The sequence below is a fragment of the Rhea pennata genome, chromosome 7, assembly GCF_028389875.1.
Source record: "Rhea pennata isolate bPtePen1 chromosome 7, bPtePen1.pri, whole genome shotgun sequence".
In the NCBI taxonomy this organism is placed as follows: Eukaryota; Metazoa; Chordata; class Aves; order Rheiformes; family Rheidae; genus Rhea; species Rhea pennata.
The window spans coordinates 3268253-3283667 of record NC_084669.1 but is presented as its reverse complement, the minus strand read 5'-3'; the positions used below and the strand labels follow the sequence as shown (position 1 = coordinate 3283667).

Genomic DNA, 15415 nt, shown 5'->3' with positions numbered 1-15415 from the left:
TTTTACTGCAGAGCAGTAAAGAGGTGCCCCATTGCGTTCCACTGAAGTTCTCTGTCACCAGCTCAAGCCAGCGTGAATGCTTCTCCTTTGGATGCTTGCTTTCAAATATACATTCTCTCTTCTTAACTTGATACACAGAGCCGCACTGTTTATGTCTTTGGTCTCTCTATTACAACAGAAAACACCTCTGCTTCTTTTATTTCACCAGCAGGGAAGCCTACAGAACCACATTGCTCCTTGCGAACATTTTATGGAAATTTTTTTCCATGGAATGTGAATGATCTTTAATTTTCTTCTGACAAGCAGCATGTAGCTGTCCTGATCTGCATCCCCAAAGCATACTCTTGAGACGCTCATAGGCAAAAGTAGTGAAACAACTGAGATCATAAACTAAAACTTCAAAGATTTTGTTTCCGATATGGGCCTTGTCACACACTTCCAAGGAGATCCCTTGCAAAGGTTTTCAGTTCTGTCTGGTTCTGTACCCCTTTTGTCTGCACTGTATTTAGCTGACAAGCACTTCAGAAGGGGTCCCTCTGAACTTCAGGGCTTACAGGTGAATTTCTCACAAAGATACTGGTCCCATGTTATTAAACTCAGATTTGCTCTCTGCATCTGAAGGATGTGGAAAGGAGAGGAAACTCTTCAATACAACCCAGTATTTCTACAAATGATATAACAAGTTAAAACAGAAATTTTTTACTACTCAAAAAGTAGTGAACTCTGCTCAAGGAAAATCACAGAGGATTTGGCAGGTGGTAAATACCATGACATGAGGAAAGGTGGGCTGGGGCACAGCTACTGCTATGTCAAGTATCATATACATAGCCTAGCAAGCTTCTGATTTGGTGAAAATAACCAAATTACAAGAGACCTAGATACATGCCTCTGCTTTATGAGGACAGTGAGCTGGGAAGGTGGCCCCTAACAGGTCCACATCTCAGATGCCTGTAGGTGGACTGTCTGCGCAAGTTATCTCCCCCGCTGCACATAGGAGGAGGCTTTCTCTGGCATCCTGTCTTTGAAAGCTTCCAGACAGGGATGGAAGTTGTCAAGAAAGATGTCAGAGCACATGGAAGAAGATACAATATTTATAGTCTAGAAATAAGGGCTCAAGCTCTGTTTTGATAATTGATTTGTCCCATGTGAAAGGACAAGAGGCAACAGGCAAAAGCTGCATCACAGGAAGTTCCGCCTGACCGTGAGGGGGAATTTCTCCCCTGTGAGAGTGACAGACCACTGGAACAGGTTGCCCAGAGAGGTTGTGGAGTCTCCTTCTCTGGAGATCTTCAAGGCCCGCCTGGATGCAACCCTGTCTACCATGCTCTAGGTGACCCTGCTGAGCAGGGAGGTTGGACTAGATGATCTCCAGAGGTCCCTTCCAACCTTACTGATTCTGTGATCTCATTAATAGTGTAAACATCCCATCATCAACTCCTTGCCAACAGATGCAACTCCCATTTAAAAGTCCAGCAGGGTTAAGCCCAAGTACTTCACTCAGACTCCCTGAGTGGACACTGACTGCTGCTGTGTGGAGGCAATCTATGGCAGTAGGGGATGCCAGGGAGAGGTGAGTCCTGCAAAAAACTTTCCAAAGCCTGTAGGATTTTCCACGTTACTGTAAATAAAATGGATTACTGCAGGAAAGAAGTACAAAATCAAACCAAATAAAAATAAAGATGTCAAGAAAACACTGGGAGGCAATATTTCTGCTTTCATTATCATGTAAATACAGATGTGTAGAAGGATTCTTGTTCAATAAGCAGTTCAAGCTGGAACAAAACGTGCTTGTTAGGGGCCTATTCTGTAAGTGTCAGGTAGCAAATTTGGCACGGGATACTTTTAAACTATTGATTTTGAAATTTTAACCCCTCTCTAAGAACCTCAAGTATAAAGTGAATATGCAACAAATATACTTACTCATTTCGCTCCAGATTGATGACTAGATGTTCACTTTCAGCTTGTATTGCAAACTGCAGCAGTGCTGGGTGATTCTGAAAAAAAGGAAAAGAAAGTTGGCTGAGCCCAAATCAAGTAACATCCTCGGACAGCCCACCCTGCTGAGATGTGCTGAGAATTCCTGCATGTTCCTGCCTGGCAGGGAGCTGAACAAACTTCCTCTATAGCAGAATCAGGGCCCTGACTGCGAGGAGCAGGCAGCTTCAAACAGAAGAAGGAGAACTGTCTGCGATGTAAAAGCTCTTCATATGCAGTGCAGTGTTATCAAACAACAAGAGGCAGCACAGTGCCATGGGGTATCACACTTGCGTCTTCAGGACACCAGATTGCACCTTTACGCAATTGTGTCACTTACAACTCTCCACTGAGTGCATCTTGTTTGTGAAGATAAGGATAGGACAAACTCTTTTCAGTTGTCCTGTGTGACAGGACAAGAGGCAATGGGTAGAAATTGAAGCACAGGAAGTTCCGCCTGAGCGTGAGGGGGAATTTCTTAACTGTGAGAGTGACAGAGCCCTGGACCAGGTTGCCCAGAGAGGTTGTGGAGTCTCCTTCCCTGGAGATCTTCAAGGCCCGCCTGGATGCAATCCTGTCTAACATGCTCTAGGTGACCCTGCTGAGCAGGGAGGTTGGTCTAGGTGATCTCCAGAGGTCCCTTCCAACCTTACCGATTCTATGATTCTATCATAGTAACACAGTCCACATCATGTTCAGAAAACCTTTTTGGAATGGTTTTGAATTTTCTCTTTTTCCTCTCCATATGATAGCAATAACTAGGTCTAAACACTAATATAATCTCTTATCAATGCTCAGTTTTTAAAGGAGGTACAGGTAATAAGGCTTGGACTTTGCATGACCACTTTTCGAGATGTTCATGTACGTAGCTAGTACTTCCTGCGTTAATAGCAGACCTGTAGAGCTGCGATCACAGTCAGCAGTGCGGCTCTAACACAAATACTTATTCCCATAAGGTTAAGCATGCCAAATACTTTGCATGTAGAAATGCACATGCAACACAGATCTAAAAGCATCACAGAAACTAAACAGAAGGTACGGTGATGCTGAATTAGTTCTTCTCTATAAATAGCTATGTATTTTAATATGTATTTTGTAACTTCTCATAGGGAATAATTAATTAAAAATAGATGATGTTGAGGCAGTTAGAAATATAGTCAATAATATTCTCAGATATCTTTTTTGAGAACAATACACCAAGTGCACAAGAATTTAGGAGAATTTTCTAAAGAAGACATCAACAGTGGAGCAAAAAGAAATCCCAGTTCCATTCTAGAATGGGAGCAAGAATCAGGACATCTGGATTTCAATCTCAACACTAACACGACTGTGTGCAATCTTCATATAGCCATTCTGCTGGTTATCAAAAAAGTTCCTTCTTACTGCGAGTATCTGAAGCTAAATTCACTATTTTATGGAAGCTCTGAAAGGTCATCATAGGTCTGGGCATAGAGCTGAAGAAGCAGCTCTGAGGCAGAAGGAAATGGAAGATCAAAGCCTTGCTTGCTGGAAGGACCAACGTACCTATAAGAGCTCTTGAGATCAGTACTTCAAATGAGAAAGCATAGTTTATGATATGCTAGTTAATCCGAAAGTCTGAACTCACATATATTTTAAGACTGTTTACATTCAACTTATATTTCATTAAACAATCTTACTAGATAGCTGGACAGTAATTCTTTGTTTTGAAATTGTGAGAATAGCTCAATAAATCAGTTGTTCCTCTATACATTCAGTACGCTTTTTTGGAAGATTTAGGCCAGCCGATCACAGAACTGAAGCAGTCTAACTTTAGGTTTTTAATATTTAACTGATTTATTGAGAAATGTGTCTAAATTTATGATTGTTACAGCAGTGCCCTGATGGAAGCTCAGCCTGTGTGACTGTCAAAGTACCCCACCCATGAAATGCAATAACTTTAAAATGATTTGGAAAATTGTAAATGTTTATTAAAAAGTGAAATTATGAGGAGACTGTTGTAGTCTAAACAAAATGGTAATTTTGTTATAATAAAAGATATCTGACAACTCCGCCGTGCTCTCAAGCAATATTAAGCACAGATTATGACTGATAGGATTGCTTTCTTCTAAGCCCCCTGCCCCACTGCTTGTGCAAAATCAAACATGTTTCCCCCTTCCCATACAAAGTAGCAACAATGAAATTCTGCATCTATGTGAACTTTGCAGAAACTAGATCCCACTAGAATGCTAAATAAATGCTTCAGACTATCCTTGGTATTCAGCAAACACATGGGAGTCATTTATTGGATGAATATTTAGAGGCAATTTTGATTGCCACTTTAATATTATTGCATTGGTTCCAAAACTCATAATGATATGCATACTATAGAGTTTTGAGAGAATAAAATAAAATTAGCTACAACATAATGCAGTAAATAATTAAGATACTGCAGTAGCACAAATGGGTTCTTTTCTGCTAAAGGCACCCTCTAAATATGCAGATGATAAATGTTTATTCATGTGTTTACTGTGGTACTTGACAGTCCGTTAATGTTAGCAAAGTTTTTTAAAAAAAGGTACAAAATAAAACAGACTGTTATAAAGCAAAAATCATCACTCAGAATTTCTAAAGCTGAAACATTCTCATTACAGAGTACAGTAATGTACCCCAGCTAGGATGCTAGACTGTTTTGCATGAGACCCAGGTTCAGATCCTTGCTTTAGCGTAGATTTTTCTTTCGAGCAAGTGGCTCATTTCCTTGTTTGCTGTCTGGGAGAAGGAAGAGATGAAACTATAGTTTTTCTTATTCTGTCTGACAGTCATAAGGATGAATACAGTAAAAATTACAAGCTGCTTAGGTGGTATGGCGAGTGGGAGCATGTAAGTACCTAAAGAAGATATGTTTTGAATGTGAAAAAGAATCAGAGATCATTCAAAAAGAGATTAGTTTGCTTTCCTTTTCTAGGTGAAATGAACTCCAATATTTTATTTTGCTTTTCTGCGGTGGTGGTGAATATTGCCCTTCTACAAGACCTTGAAGACTCATTTATACTCTCATGAAGCAACATAACACTCTCCCCCTTAACACCAGTATTTTCAAAACTGAGTTGCACAACTGAACAGGAATTACTATAAATACAGATATTACATTGCTATTTTACATATTCTGTGTAGAATGATCAAGAAAGCACACTGTGAGGGCATGTACTCTCCTGTTCAAAACTTTTTAGAAAGAACCATTTGTTGTAAGCCTTTCTTAAGAACTACAGGGGAAAACACAAAGCAATTTCCATGTGTGACCATTTATTCCTCATAAAATATCTCTAAAATTACAAAATGTGAATTTGAAATGAACTTTATTAAAATAGCATTATTTTCACCATAATGAATACTTTGGGATGTTCTACCTCTTCTCCTCTACAGACTTATGCTCTTTAGTCCTTTCTAGTTGGAAATGTTAATTTTCTGCTTTCGTTAGGCAGTAGGTTTTCTACAGAACATGATAAGCTTTCATCAGTGCTCACAAATTGTTTCTTGATATCCTAAGAGGCGGAACTGACTTCAAAATGATTGAAGTAATACTCTCCTTAATTTCCCCCTCTTATTTAGAGCATTTTCATTTACATCTATATGGAATTCTATCAAGGGTGAAATAAAGGTATTTGTCCCCACTAGTTTGCTCCTTACTTGCTGAGGGATGTGAGTTGGTTTCGGCTGGCATTAGTGAAAACCGCTTGATAATTTGAAAGAAATTAGTGAAACACAGTAAGTGAGGAACCGTTAGTTAAGGTCAAGCAAAAATTATGTCTGATAAATCACATAAAACAAATGAATAAAGCATTTCTTGAACAACAAGAATCTGGTGAGACAGTAGCATATTTTTGATAGTAACATATCAAAGGAGAAAGAGAGAGACTCTATACAACCAACTCTGTGAGCCAACTGGCAGGGAATTCTCCTGTTTTCCTACAATGGAATTAAAATCAATATGCTCATTTTTTCCCTGCTGAACTAGTTTTATGGCTCCTAGATTTATTGCAGTCCCCTAATACACATGATTCAGAAACACAAGCAGAATATTGTACCAGATTCAAGCACAAACCAATGAGAAAACAACAACATTTATTCCATTAAAAAAAAAGCCTGAGCTTCAAAAATTGCATAAGTCCAACTGAATAAAACAGTTGCAAGTTGTGATGATATCCATCGTGGCTGAATACTTCTGCAAGCAGCAGCTTACTGGGAATTGCTTTCTCAAACTGAGGAAATATCTTTCCCCTGGCCATACCACACATTTAATTTTCCTTTTCCAATTCCAGCTGAAAACTCCACAGAATGGCCGAGGCTGGCAGGGACCACCAGAGATCATCTAGTCCAACCTTCTTGCTCCAGCAAGGTCACCTAGAGTAGGTTGCTCAGGGCCATGTCTGGTAGTGTTGTGAATGTCTTCACAGGCGGAGACTCCACAACCTCTCGGTCAATCTGCTGCAGCATTTGATCAGTCTTACAGTAAAAAGTGTTTTCTTATGTTTAAATGGGTTTTCATGCACTTCTATGTGCACCCATTGCCCCCTGTCCTTTCACTGGGTGCACTCTGTCCCATCATCCAGGTCAGTGGACAATGAAAACGTTTAATAGCATTAGTCCCACTACCAACGCTTGGGATATACTACTAGTAACTGGCCTCCAGCTGCACTTTGTGCTGCTGATCACAGTCCTCTGAACCCAGCAGTTCAGCCAGTTTTCAGGTAAAGAATGTCAAGTTTAATTAATAGGTGTTTAAAGTACTATTAAGTTGTTCTTGGTCTGTTGTTGTTTTCTTTTCTTTTCTTTAACCACATCAATCTCTAGATCTTTATTCAGAAATAGAAGATAAAGAGTGTTTTTGAGATTAAGGGCTTCCACTGTGAATCTGGAGATGGTGGCAAGATGGTGTTGAAAGTCCAGCTCTACCATGTTGATTGGGACATCTGGGATCCATCACAGGCAACAGCCCAAATCCCACTGACCCCAGTTAAGCCAAGTTGTTGCAACTCAACTTTTTTGTGCTTCACTTATTCTTTCTCTTTCTATCCTTTCTATCTCTGTCCTCAACTTCGTTCTGCAAATTTGTTACAGGAATACTTTCCTTCCTCCTGTCTTTGACTACCTTGAATGCAAACTGTTTTAAAGACATGCTGCCTAAAAACAGGCATGAGCAAATCAGCACCTTTCTTTTGGTGGCGACATCAAAACATTACAAGAATACTAGCTCGAAAATAGCAGTAAGTAAATTTTTTTCCTTACTTGCACACATTTTGCCACATTAGCGTGGATACAGTCTCAGCAGTAGATTTTGAACTTTTCTGTATTTTCATGGGCTAATTTCTAATAATATTGACATAATAGCAAAAAAATAAAAGAAAAAGCAAAAGAAAAAGAAAAAGAAAAAGAAAAAGAAAAAGAAAAAGAAAAAGAAAAAGAAAAAGAAAAAGAAAAAGAAAAAGAAAAAGAAAAAGAAAAAGAAAAAGAAAAAGAAACACCATTTTTATGTATGAAATACTAATTGCTATTTCTTTGGAGTAGATTTGTTCACCTTGGTGGAATGCCCATTCTGGAATTTCAATACAAAGTGGATGCCACAGAGGATAGTTTTCTGTACAGTAATCTATGAAAAAGTATTAATCACTACTGGATCATCTCCTCCTTTAGGCTGTGGATTTGGCACTTCCTGTGATCACACTGCAGTACTGTTAGCTTTCCCTTGATACTAACTCTTGAGATTGGGATAGAATACTTTGAATCATTTCTCATAACAGCTGAATAGAGAGAAAACTAATGAAGTGGTCAGTCCTAATGTTTACAACTACAGCTTCCTCTTTATAAATAAATAATAAAAAAAAAGATTTTATCAGATTAAGATAAATGAGTTAGGCTAGTATATCCAAGTTTAAATAAAAATTATTCTAGCATTTACATAACAAAAATAAAAGAAAATAAACACTAAGGAAGGAATGTAAATAGAGTCAAAGCAGCAATATTAATTCATTTGGAAAGACAAATGTATTTTTAACTACTCAAATCCAATATTTGAGAATATAGATCAGTACAAAAGGGATGATTTTGTGTCTCTGGTTGCAAGCTAAGCTTTAAATAATATCTTAATATGGCAGACTGAAATTATTAGGTTTGTTTAATCCAGGGAAGTGGTGTCCAGCCCCTCTACCTGACTGCCCAGAGCTGCTATTAGCTCCAGTAAAGCTCATCTTGTGACAGGCCTGACCCAGTGCGTGCCTTCAGCTTGACCTATGGCTGTGACCTGCTAAATCACATCAGGCCATGGATTGCATGAATTGTCCTGACAGGCCCACGGGTGGGACACTCTCAACTGAAGTAGGCTAGAATGGTGACATAGTTACAAAAAATCTTTTAAGAATTATGAATTGCAATTAGTTGCATACAAGAAGCCTACTGACATTCAGCATGGATTAGAAGTAAAAAATGGAGCAAAAGCTCAGATTGTCGCATTTAATAATTATTTGTCTAGGCTTCAACGCAAAGTAAGAGAAATCCCATTGTCAAGAACAAGCACAGGAGAAGAGATTATGGAAGCCAGTTTTGCACAAAGCTTGTCAGATTGTACAGACCATAGCAACACAAGTACAATTTTCCCATAGGATGCACAGCAAAAATGCATAGGCAGCAGGTAAGCATCATATACTGTGACTGTCTACAGCAAACCCAGCCTGTTTTTATAAGGTATGTATGTAGTCATGTATAGTAGCTTGACTCGGTGTGATACAAGGCAGTCAGATGCAGAAGCAAACTACTGTTTGTTTATGGAAACAGTGAGCGGAATAGGGAAGCAGACATCTTCAAAGTACAGAGAAACCAGAATGTGTTTCTGAAATTTCAGAATGTATTTAGAATTAAAATAAATACATATCTCATTTATCACCCCAGCAATAGATTTCTTACTGGAACACTTGCTCCTTGTAGAATCACAGCAAAAATAACTGTCAGGGACCCTAAAGGTGTTTAATCCATCCCCCGGTAAAGGACAAGGATGATAGAAGCTTTTCTTGTCCATTTTAAGAAACCTCCAATAAACATAACCTGTTCTGAAAAAAATATTATAGTCTCCACTGACAATTTGTTTCAGTGATTAACTGTCCTTACCAATAGGTTTTCCTAAGGTCTGACATGAATCTCCCACACTGAAGTTTATGTCAGTTACTTCTTTCAGTATTCCTAGTGGACACTAATAAATTATCTTCCAAGATATAATCATCTGATTATATCCAAGACTCTCCCACTCCATCTTTCTTGATTTGGCCTAAAACACACCACATAAGGTAACAGCACTCTCCAACATACACTTACTCATTTCTGAAAATCCTTGCCTAGGGCTTTATGGAATTGATTTACAAAACTGGAGAGACTATCTGTACCAACTGCAAAGCACGGGGCATGTGCAGAAGAGATTTTGTGGGCACCACGAGAGTGTGCCAAGCATGACCTGGAAGGAGATCTAATGGCAAGAAAGAAGTTTTTCACTATTCTCTGTTCTCGTTTATACCAAAACTGCCAACAGAAGTGTGAAAGTAGCTGCTCTGATACAGAAATTATCTACTCTGAAATGGACAAGGTCTGATTATTACCGTCTGGTGACACAGCACTGACACAGGTCAAGCTCTACTAATGATGTGACAGTCAAAGGGTTCTACCAGGCTGGAGACCTCTGAGGTCCCCTAAGCCGTATTTTCTATGATTTGATGTAAAGTGAAGATGATTCTTTCTCCTTTATCAAAACATACTTTCCAAGTTTGTACAATCTCTACGTCTCAAAAGAAAAGGTCTGGATTTTTTGAGTTTTTAATAAAGTTACCTAAAACCTCTAGGGAATCTTTCAATTTTGTGTCTAATATGAAGACTTTGTTAACCTATGGCTTTTTCTTTCTTTTCTATTTATTAGTTTAAACTTAGAATCAAATTCTTCACAATACATAGACAACTAAAATGCTAACTATAATGCTGTCTCAACTGTGTGAGGAGACAAGAGTCCTTTGCTTTTGTTTGTTCTTTAAAATTTTATTATTAATTCAAGGGCACATACTGAGATGTCAAAATCAGATCAGGATACTATGAAGCATCCTGAAGAGATTTGTTTTAGGGGGGGGAATTAGTTAGGGCTCTGGCAGGACTTGCTAAATTTTGTGTTGCGCTGCACAGTTCCCCTGTAACCATGGACAAATCAATTAGTTTCTCCATGCTGTATTTCCTCGTCAGTAGAACAGAGACAGTGGCACATCCCTATCTCACAGATTGCTGTCAAGTTAAGTGCTGTGAGAAGCTCGGTTGCAGCAGTGGTGGAGGTTATTATAAACATGCTGTATGGTTTTAGAAAACAGTAGTAGATAGCTTGAGGAAATCCTTACTTCGAAGAGTTCTGAAGATATATAAGCCATTCAGTACTTAAAGCTGTAGAAGCTGGCTGTGAAAAAAGTGTATTGTCCATGTGAACTGTTGACAGTGTGTTATAGTAGCACTTTCTTATTGCCTCTTTCCAAAGTATATGCTATGTAATATTGTAAACATCTTGCATGTGGAGATTAATTTTCTGAAAGCTGGGTGAAGTCTCTTTTGCACATCTTTCTTGATTTTATAGAAAACTTGTTACACAGAAATCCTTAGGCTTCACCAGAGGCACTTCTATGGCTTTCCGGGAGTATAATGCCGTAAGCGATGTTGGGCAGCAGCAGCAGACTAGGATCCATGGCATCTGTGACTCCGAGAACCATCAAAGCTTCAAAAGCTTTTCAGGAAGGGGGAAGGGATGAGAGGATTTAACTGCAGTGCATCATAAGTGGACAAAATCCTGAGATGACAGTTTCAACCGTTAACAATAAAGTGTGAAGTAATTCAAAACACATTCTAGGATGTTAGGGCTGTAAAGTCCTTCTGGTGGATCACATGGGCTGTACTGCAGAGCTGTTTTATTTTAAATATAGAGTGAACAGTGATATGGTGTTGGGATTGGGTATTTTTGTTGTTGTTGTTTTTTGGAAAGATTGTCTGGGTGGAAGCACGTTCAGCCCAGAGTTTGTGTCTTTTCTTTTTTCCTTTGCGTCTTCTATGCAGTTCAGTGTTTGTAGCTCTCATAAAAAAGTAGCTGCCTACTTAGTAGGGCCTACCGTTGAAAACTTTCAGGTGTTCAACAGATTTTCACTCTGTGCTCCTCAGTGATATCTCTATTTTTTTGTTACCAACTCTTTCCAATGCCTAGCTGGAAAATTCAGTTTTTCTGTTTTCATTTTATGTTTCCTTTTCTGTTATAAAGGCTCATTGGTTTGTATTTTTTGGTCTAAAACAAGGACTCCTCTGTGTCTGAAAGTGAGAATTTTTCATTAGAAGACAATAAATCTCTAGAGTTGATGGGACATTAGAGTCATTTAGTAAGAATACCTAAATACTTTGTGTATCATAGTCTGTCCTTGGGGAAACTGTTGTATTAAAATTTCCATTGGGGTTTAATCCTGAAAAAATTCTCTGAAGTTGAAATACAAAATAGAGAATTCGAGATGATCAGCAATGTTTCAATCACTGCATTAACTATCAGAGAGTTACTGCATTTATTCAAGCAAAACTGCATAAAATAGCCTATCTGTCTAAAATAATCTTTATTATTTTCTACTACCTGCGTTAGTTCACCAGCTACTGGTGTTGTGGCAGGCAGATAAAAGTAAAGCAGGAGGAGGGAAATGTGACAACAAACTTGAACCATATATTAACATGAAAGCAATTGAAAGTTGTCCCAAAAGGCAGATGGACGTCCTGCTCTCCTAATGGAATGGTCTGGTGGCCTAGATCTTGCACAGGCAAATTTGGGGAAGAGGTTCTGTTACATGAAGAAAAATTGAAATAAAGTTTGTGGCATGCAATTTTATTCACTCTTCATCTTCTAGCTGCAAGCATGACTGCTTCTTTCTTCCATAATTTCAAAGCTATTTTCAGGTCCATTTTCCCATACTTCCTATGGGCATTAGACTCTGGCATCCACAGACTGTCCTGAAAACTATTCTTGTTCTTTCTGTTTAGCTGTATTGGTCTATGAGCTTGAGGTCAGGTAATTGAAACATTTTGAGCCTTCTGCAGAATAATTATTTTTCTGGTTTTAACTGTACAGTCAGTTCAGCAAACAAGTTGGAATATTTTTGTTCATTTACACCATGTGTTAGAGCAGCTCAAGGTGACAGTGAACTTTTCTTCTTTTCAACTTTCAGAACATGTTGCAAACGCCTTTGAGATGCTTCTTTCTTTGTCATCTCGAAATGCTGTGCCATATTGATTTTTGCTTTTCCTCTAAGGGGCTGAAAATTTCAGCAGTAACCCTGAAGCCAACTGAAATAATTCGTTATCTGTTTTTGCCTCTTCTTCAGTTATTTACCTCATACCCTTCAAAGAAGTAAGGACATGCTATTTCTAGATGATTTAGTGTAAAGGAGACCTTTGCTGAGCTTTAATATCAGTTTGTATAACCTTGATAATGGGGGTTAGTTTTTAGACCCTCAGACTTATCTAATATGTCATGTGAGAGCTTAGTCTAGAAATACCATTTTACAGCTTTTTTATTCCAAACTGTGAGTAATAATAAATGGAATATATTTTCTCTATAAACTCATTTAGCAATTGGAAACACCTCAGTAAGTTACCTACAGAAAGAATTAGCTGCATAATGGCCTGCTATTATCTCCTGTTTATATATTTTTTAAAATATGTTTTATGAGGAATAGATAGATTTTGTTTACAGTTTTTGTGTGTATATATTAATGATAATGGCCTTTTTTTATCTGTGTTTTGTCTTTGCCTTTGTGGCAAAAGATAGGCTGGTCATTAATACTTTAAATCTCAAGGTATCATTCAGGATAAACCACCTTTTTGTTCTAGGGAGAACTTTTTAAAATGAGCTTTCTGAGCTTCCCACACTGCTTTGACATTTATTTTCTACAAGAAGGTAAATATACAGATGCGCTACATTAAGTAAAGTCCCTTTCTAAATAAGTAGAAAAATGTGGGAAGATGCCCATAGGTTGGTATAACCATTTGCTTTACTAGAAAATTTTAAGATCATCCTTCCTTTTAGGATTAAAATTTCAGGATATAAAAATGATTCAAGTGTCTTGGAAGTACAGCTTTGGAAAGTTTGTCAAGTTATCTTAAGTAGGCTAAAATTGAGGTGAAATCTTCCCTTCTGTTAGCTCAAAAAATAGTAATATTTGATTTGTTTTCATATATCTGGTTTATCATCTTCAAAAGATCATAAAAGACAAATCACAGTTTGAAACAGTGGAAATTAGGTACTGACTCCTCACTTCTGCTTTTCATTCCATTATTTGTGATGCAAAAGGGAACTTGAATCCAGAAGCACATCTGTGATTGCAATGGCAAATTAGCAAAGAAGATTTAATCTGAACCACATAATACAGAAAGATGTTTAGAGAGAACGAAGTCTGAGCTAAGAGATGTTGGCACAGAACTGGAGCAGTGCAATAGTGGGATTGGTGGGGAGTGTGAGGGATCCAAAAGTGAAGAACAGCATGCGAATAAAGCCAAATAATTAAATGATTTAAGCATTAATCTGGCCAACCTTGTGATTTCATTCAGGGAAGCAGCATACATATTGCCTCTCTGGAGATTGCTGCATTGTCAAGGATTCAGGTTAGCCAGGATATTTAGACCTGCCCTTTATTCACATTAAAAAAAAAAAAAAAAAAAAAAAAATCTTAGATTTCCTCATTGTTTGAAACTGATTGTATCTTTTTACCTTTCAGTAAATTTCATTTAGTTGCAATTACTCTGGCTCCAGGATTTTGAAATCAAATGAATTAATGAAAATGGAAAATCAGAACTCTTTCCTAATTAAGAACTGAACTTTTCAAGGAATATGAAAGGATCTAATTTAGAGAAAGATTTTTGGAGAGCATAAAATGTGGCTTGAATGAGATACATGTGCGTTCAATATAACTGACCGAGCCCAGCCAGATTTGTATTGACGGGAGACAAAAAGCTTGTGAAATCTGGGTTTCAATGGTAGAATAACTTATGCTCTTTCTCAAAGCATTCTGAATTGACTTTCAGTGCTCTTGTAGTTCAGTGAAATGGGTGGCCATCTCAGTGTTGTTCTGAATGGACACAGGTCCAATTTAGTACTGTAATTTGTGTGGGTTTTTTTTTTTTTTTTTTTTTTTCTGTATTAGTTAGTTGAACCATTGAAATATTGGGAGGGCATAGTCTGCTTTTTGGTTTTGCTCTTGAACTGCTTTGTAATCTTTCTCTGTAAAAATGGAAAAACCGCCATCCTGAGGCTGCAGAAGTTGCAAGAGTTTATGAGAATGCAAGTGACACTGAAGGGACATAAAGAGTGGGCAGGGACTCACACACAATTCAGAATGGACTTATTTCTATTGACCCTGAAACACATTTGGTTAGATTTAGGGCTTCCCCACCGTACACAATTATATTGTATATACAATACGTGTATGTAATACATGCAGCTCGTCTGCTGATGCCCTCCACACCATGCCAGACAAGTCCTGCTATGGAAAACATTCTCAGAAATAATCTGAAGGATGTCTCAGTTCTTACCACTGTGAACTTAAATGTGTAATTATCATCATCAATTTTTTCCCCTTACAGTGCCCAGATGTTAAAGTACATTGTAGGTTCCCCACAAATGTAATAATCATATGCATAGAAGGAAAGAGGAGATCTTTCTAAAGGGGTTTAGGTTTCCTGTTCAGCTCGAATGCTGTGAAAACACAGTGGATGTGTGGGTGGTAAAATGTAGAGACGGGAGTGTGCTATTACATGAGAGGACTGATAGAGTGTATGGTAGGACATAAAATGTATAAAATATAATTACAGTGGGTAGCTGGTTGATGCATAGTCCTCGACAAAGTCTGTGCTTGACTTTGATTTTTTTTTTTTTGAGTAACTCTTTCTACAATATGATGAGCTCTGTTGCAATCAACCATCTAGGAAAAGGAGATCAGAGTCCACATACAGAGAGGAGCAATTTTGCTTTGAACACTATGCATAATGAAACAGTCTACTAAATCTAAATGAGCTCTACTGTATCTACATGGCATAGTCCTCAAAGAAGGACAAATTTAACACATATATTTTTAAACTGGTGAGTATCAGCAGCTGTTCATTCACATTATAATTACCCAAATTGCAAAAGACTGTCTGCAACAAGTTCTGTTTAATAACTAAAACTACAAAGACACAATGCAATTGCTTCCTAGCTGCCAGCTCTGTTAAAGTTTTGTTTTGTAACACTCCACTACCAAACAGATATGTTTTTCTCTGCACAGCCTTCCACAAAGCATTGTTTAAGCAGTACATAACGTATTTGAACAATAATGTACTTTTTGCTTCCATCTGTTTGATAGCAAAATGAACAGTTGTGATCCATACACACAGTGTAAATACTATATAA

At 37.9% G+C, this 15415-nt stretch overlaps 1 protein-coding gene across 1 annotated transcript in view; it reads right to left on the bottom strand.

The window, feature by feature from the left end:
* ADAM12 (ADAM metallopeptidase domain 12) overlaps nucleotides 1–15415 on the bottom strand; it is a 188114-nt gene that overhangs the window by 138843 nt on the left and 33856 nt on the right. The window contains exon 3 of the mRNA XM_062579862.1: nucleotides 1921–1994. Within this exon, the coding sequence (XP_062435846.1) occupies nucleotides 1921–1994 (74 nt within the window). The remainder of the gene's footprint in view (nucleotides 1–1920; nucleotides 1995–15415) is intronic.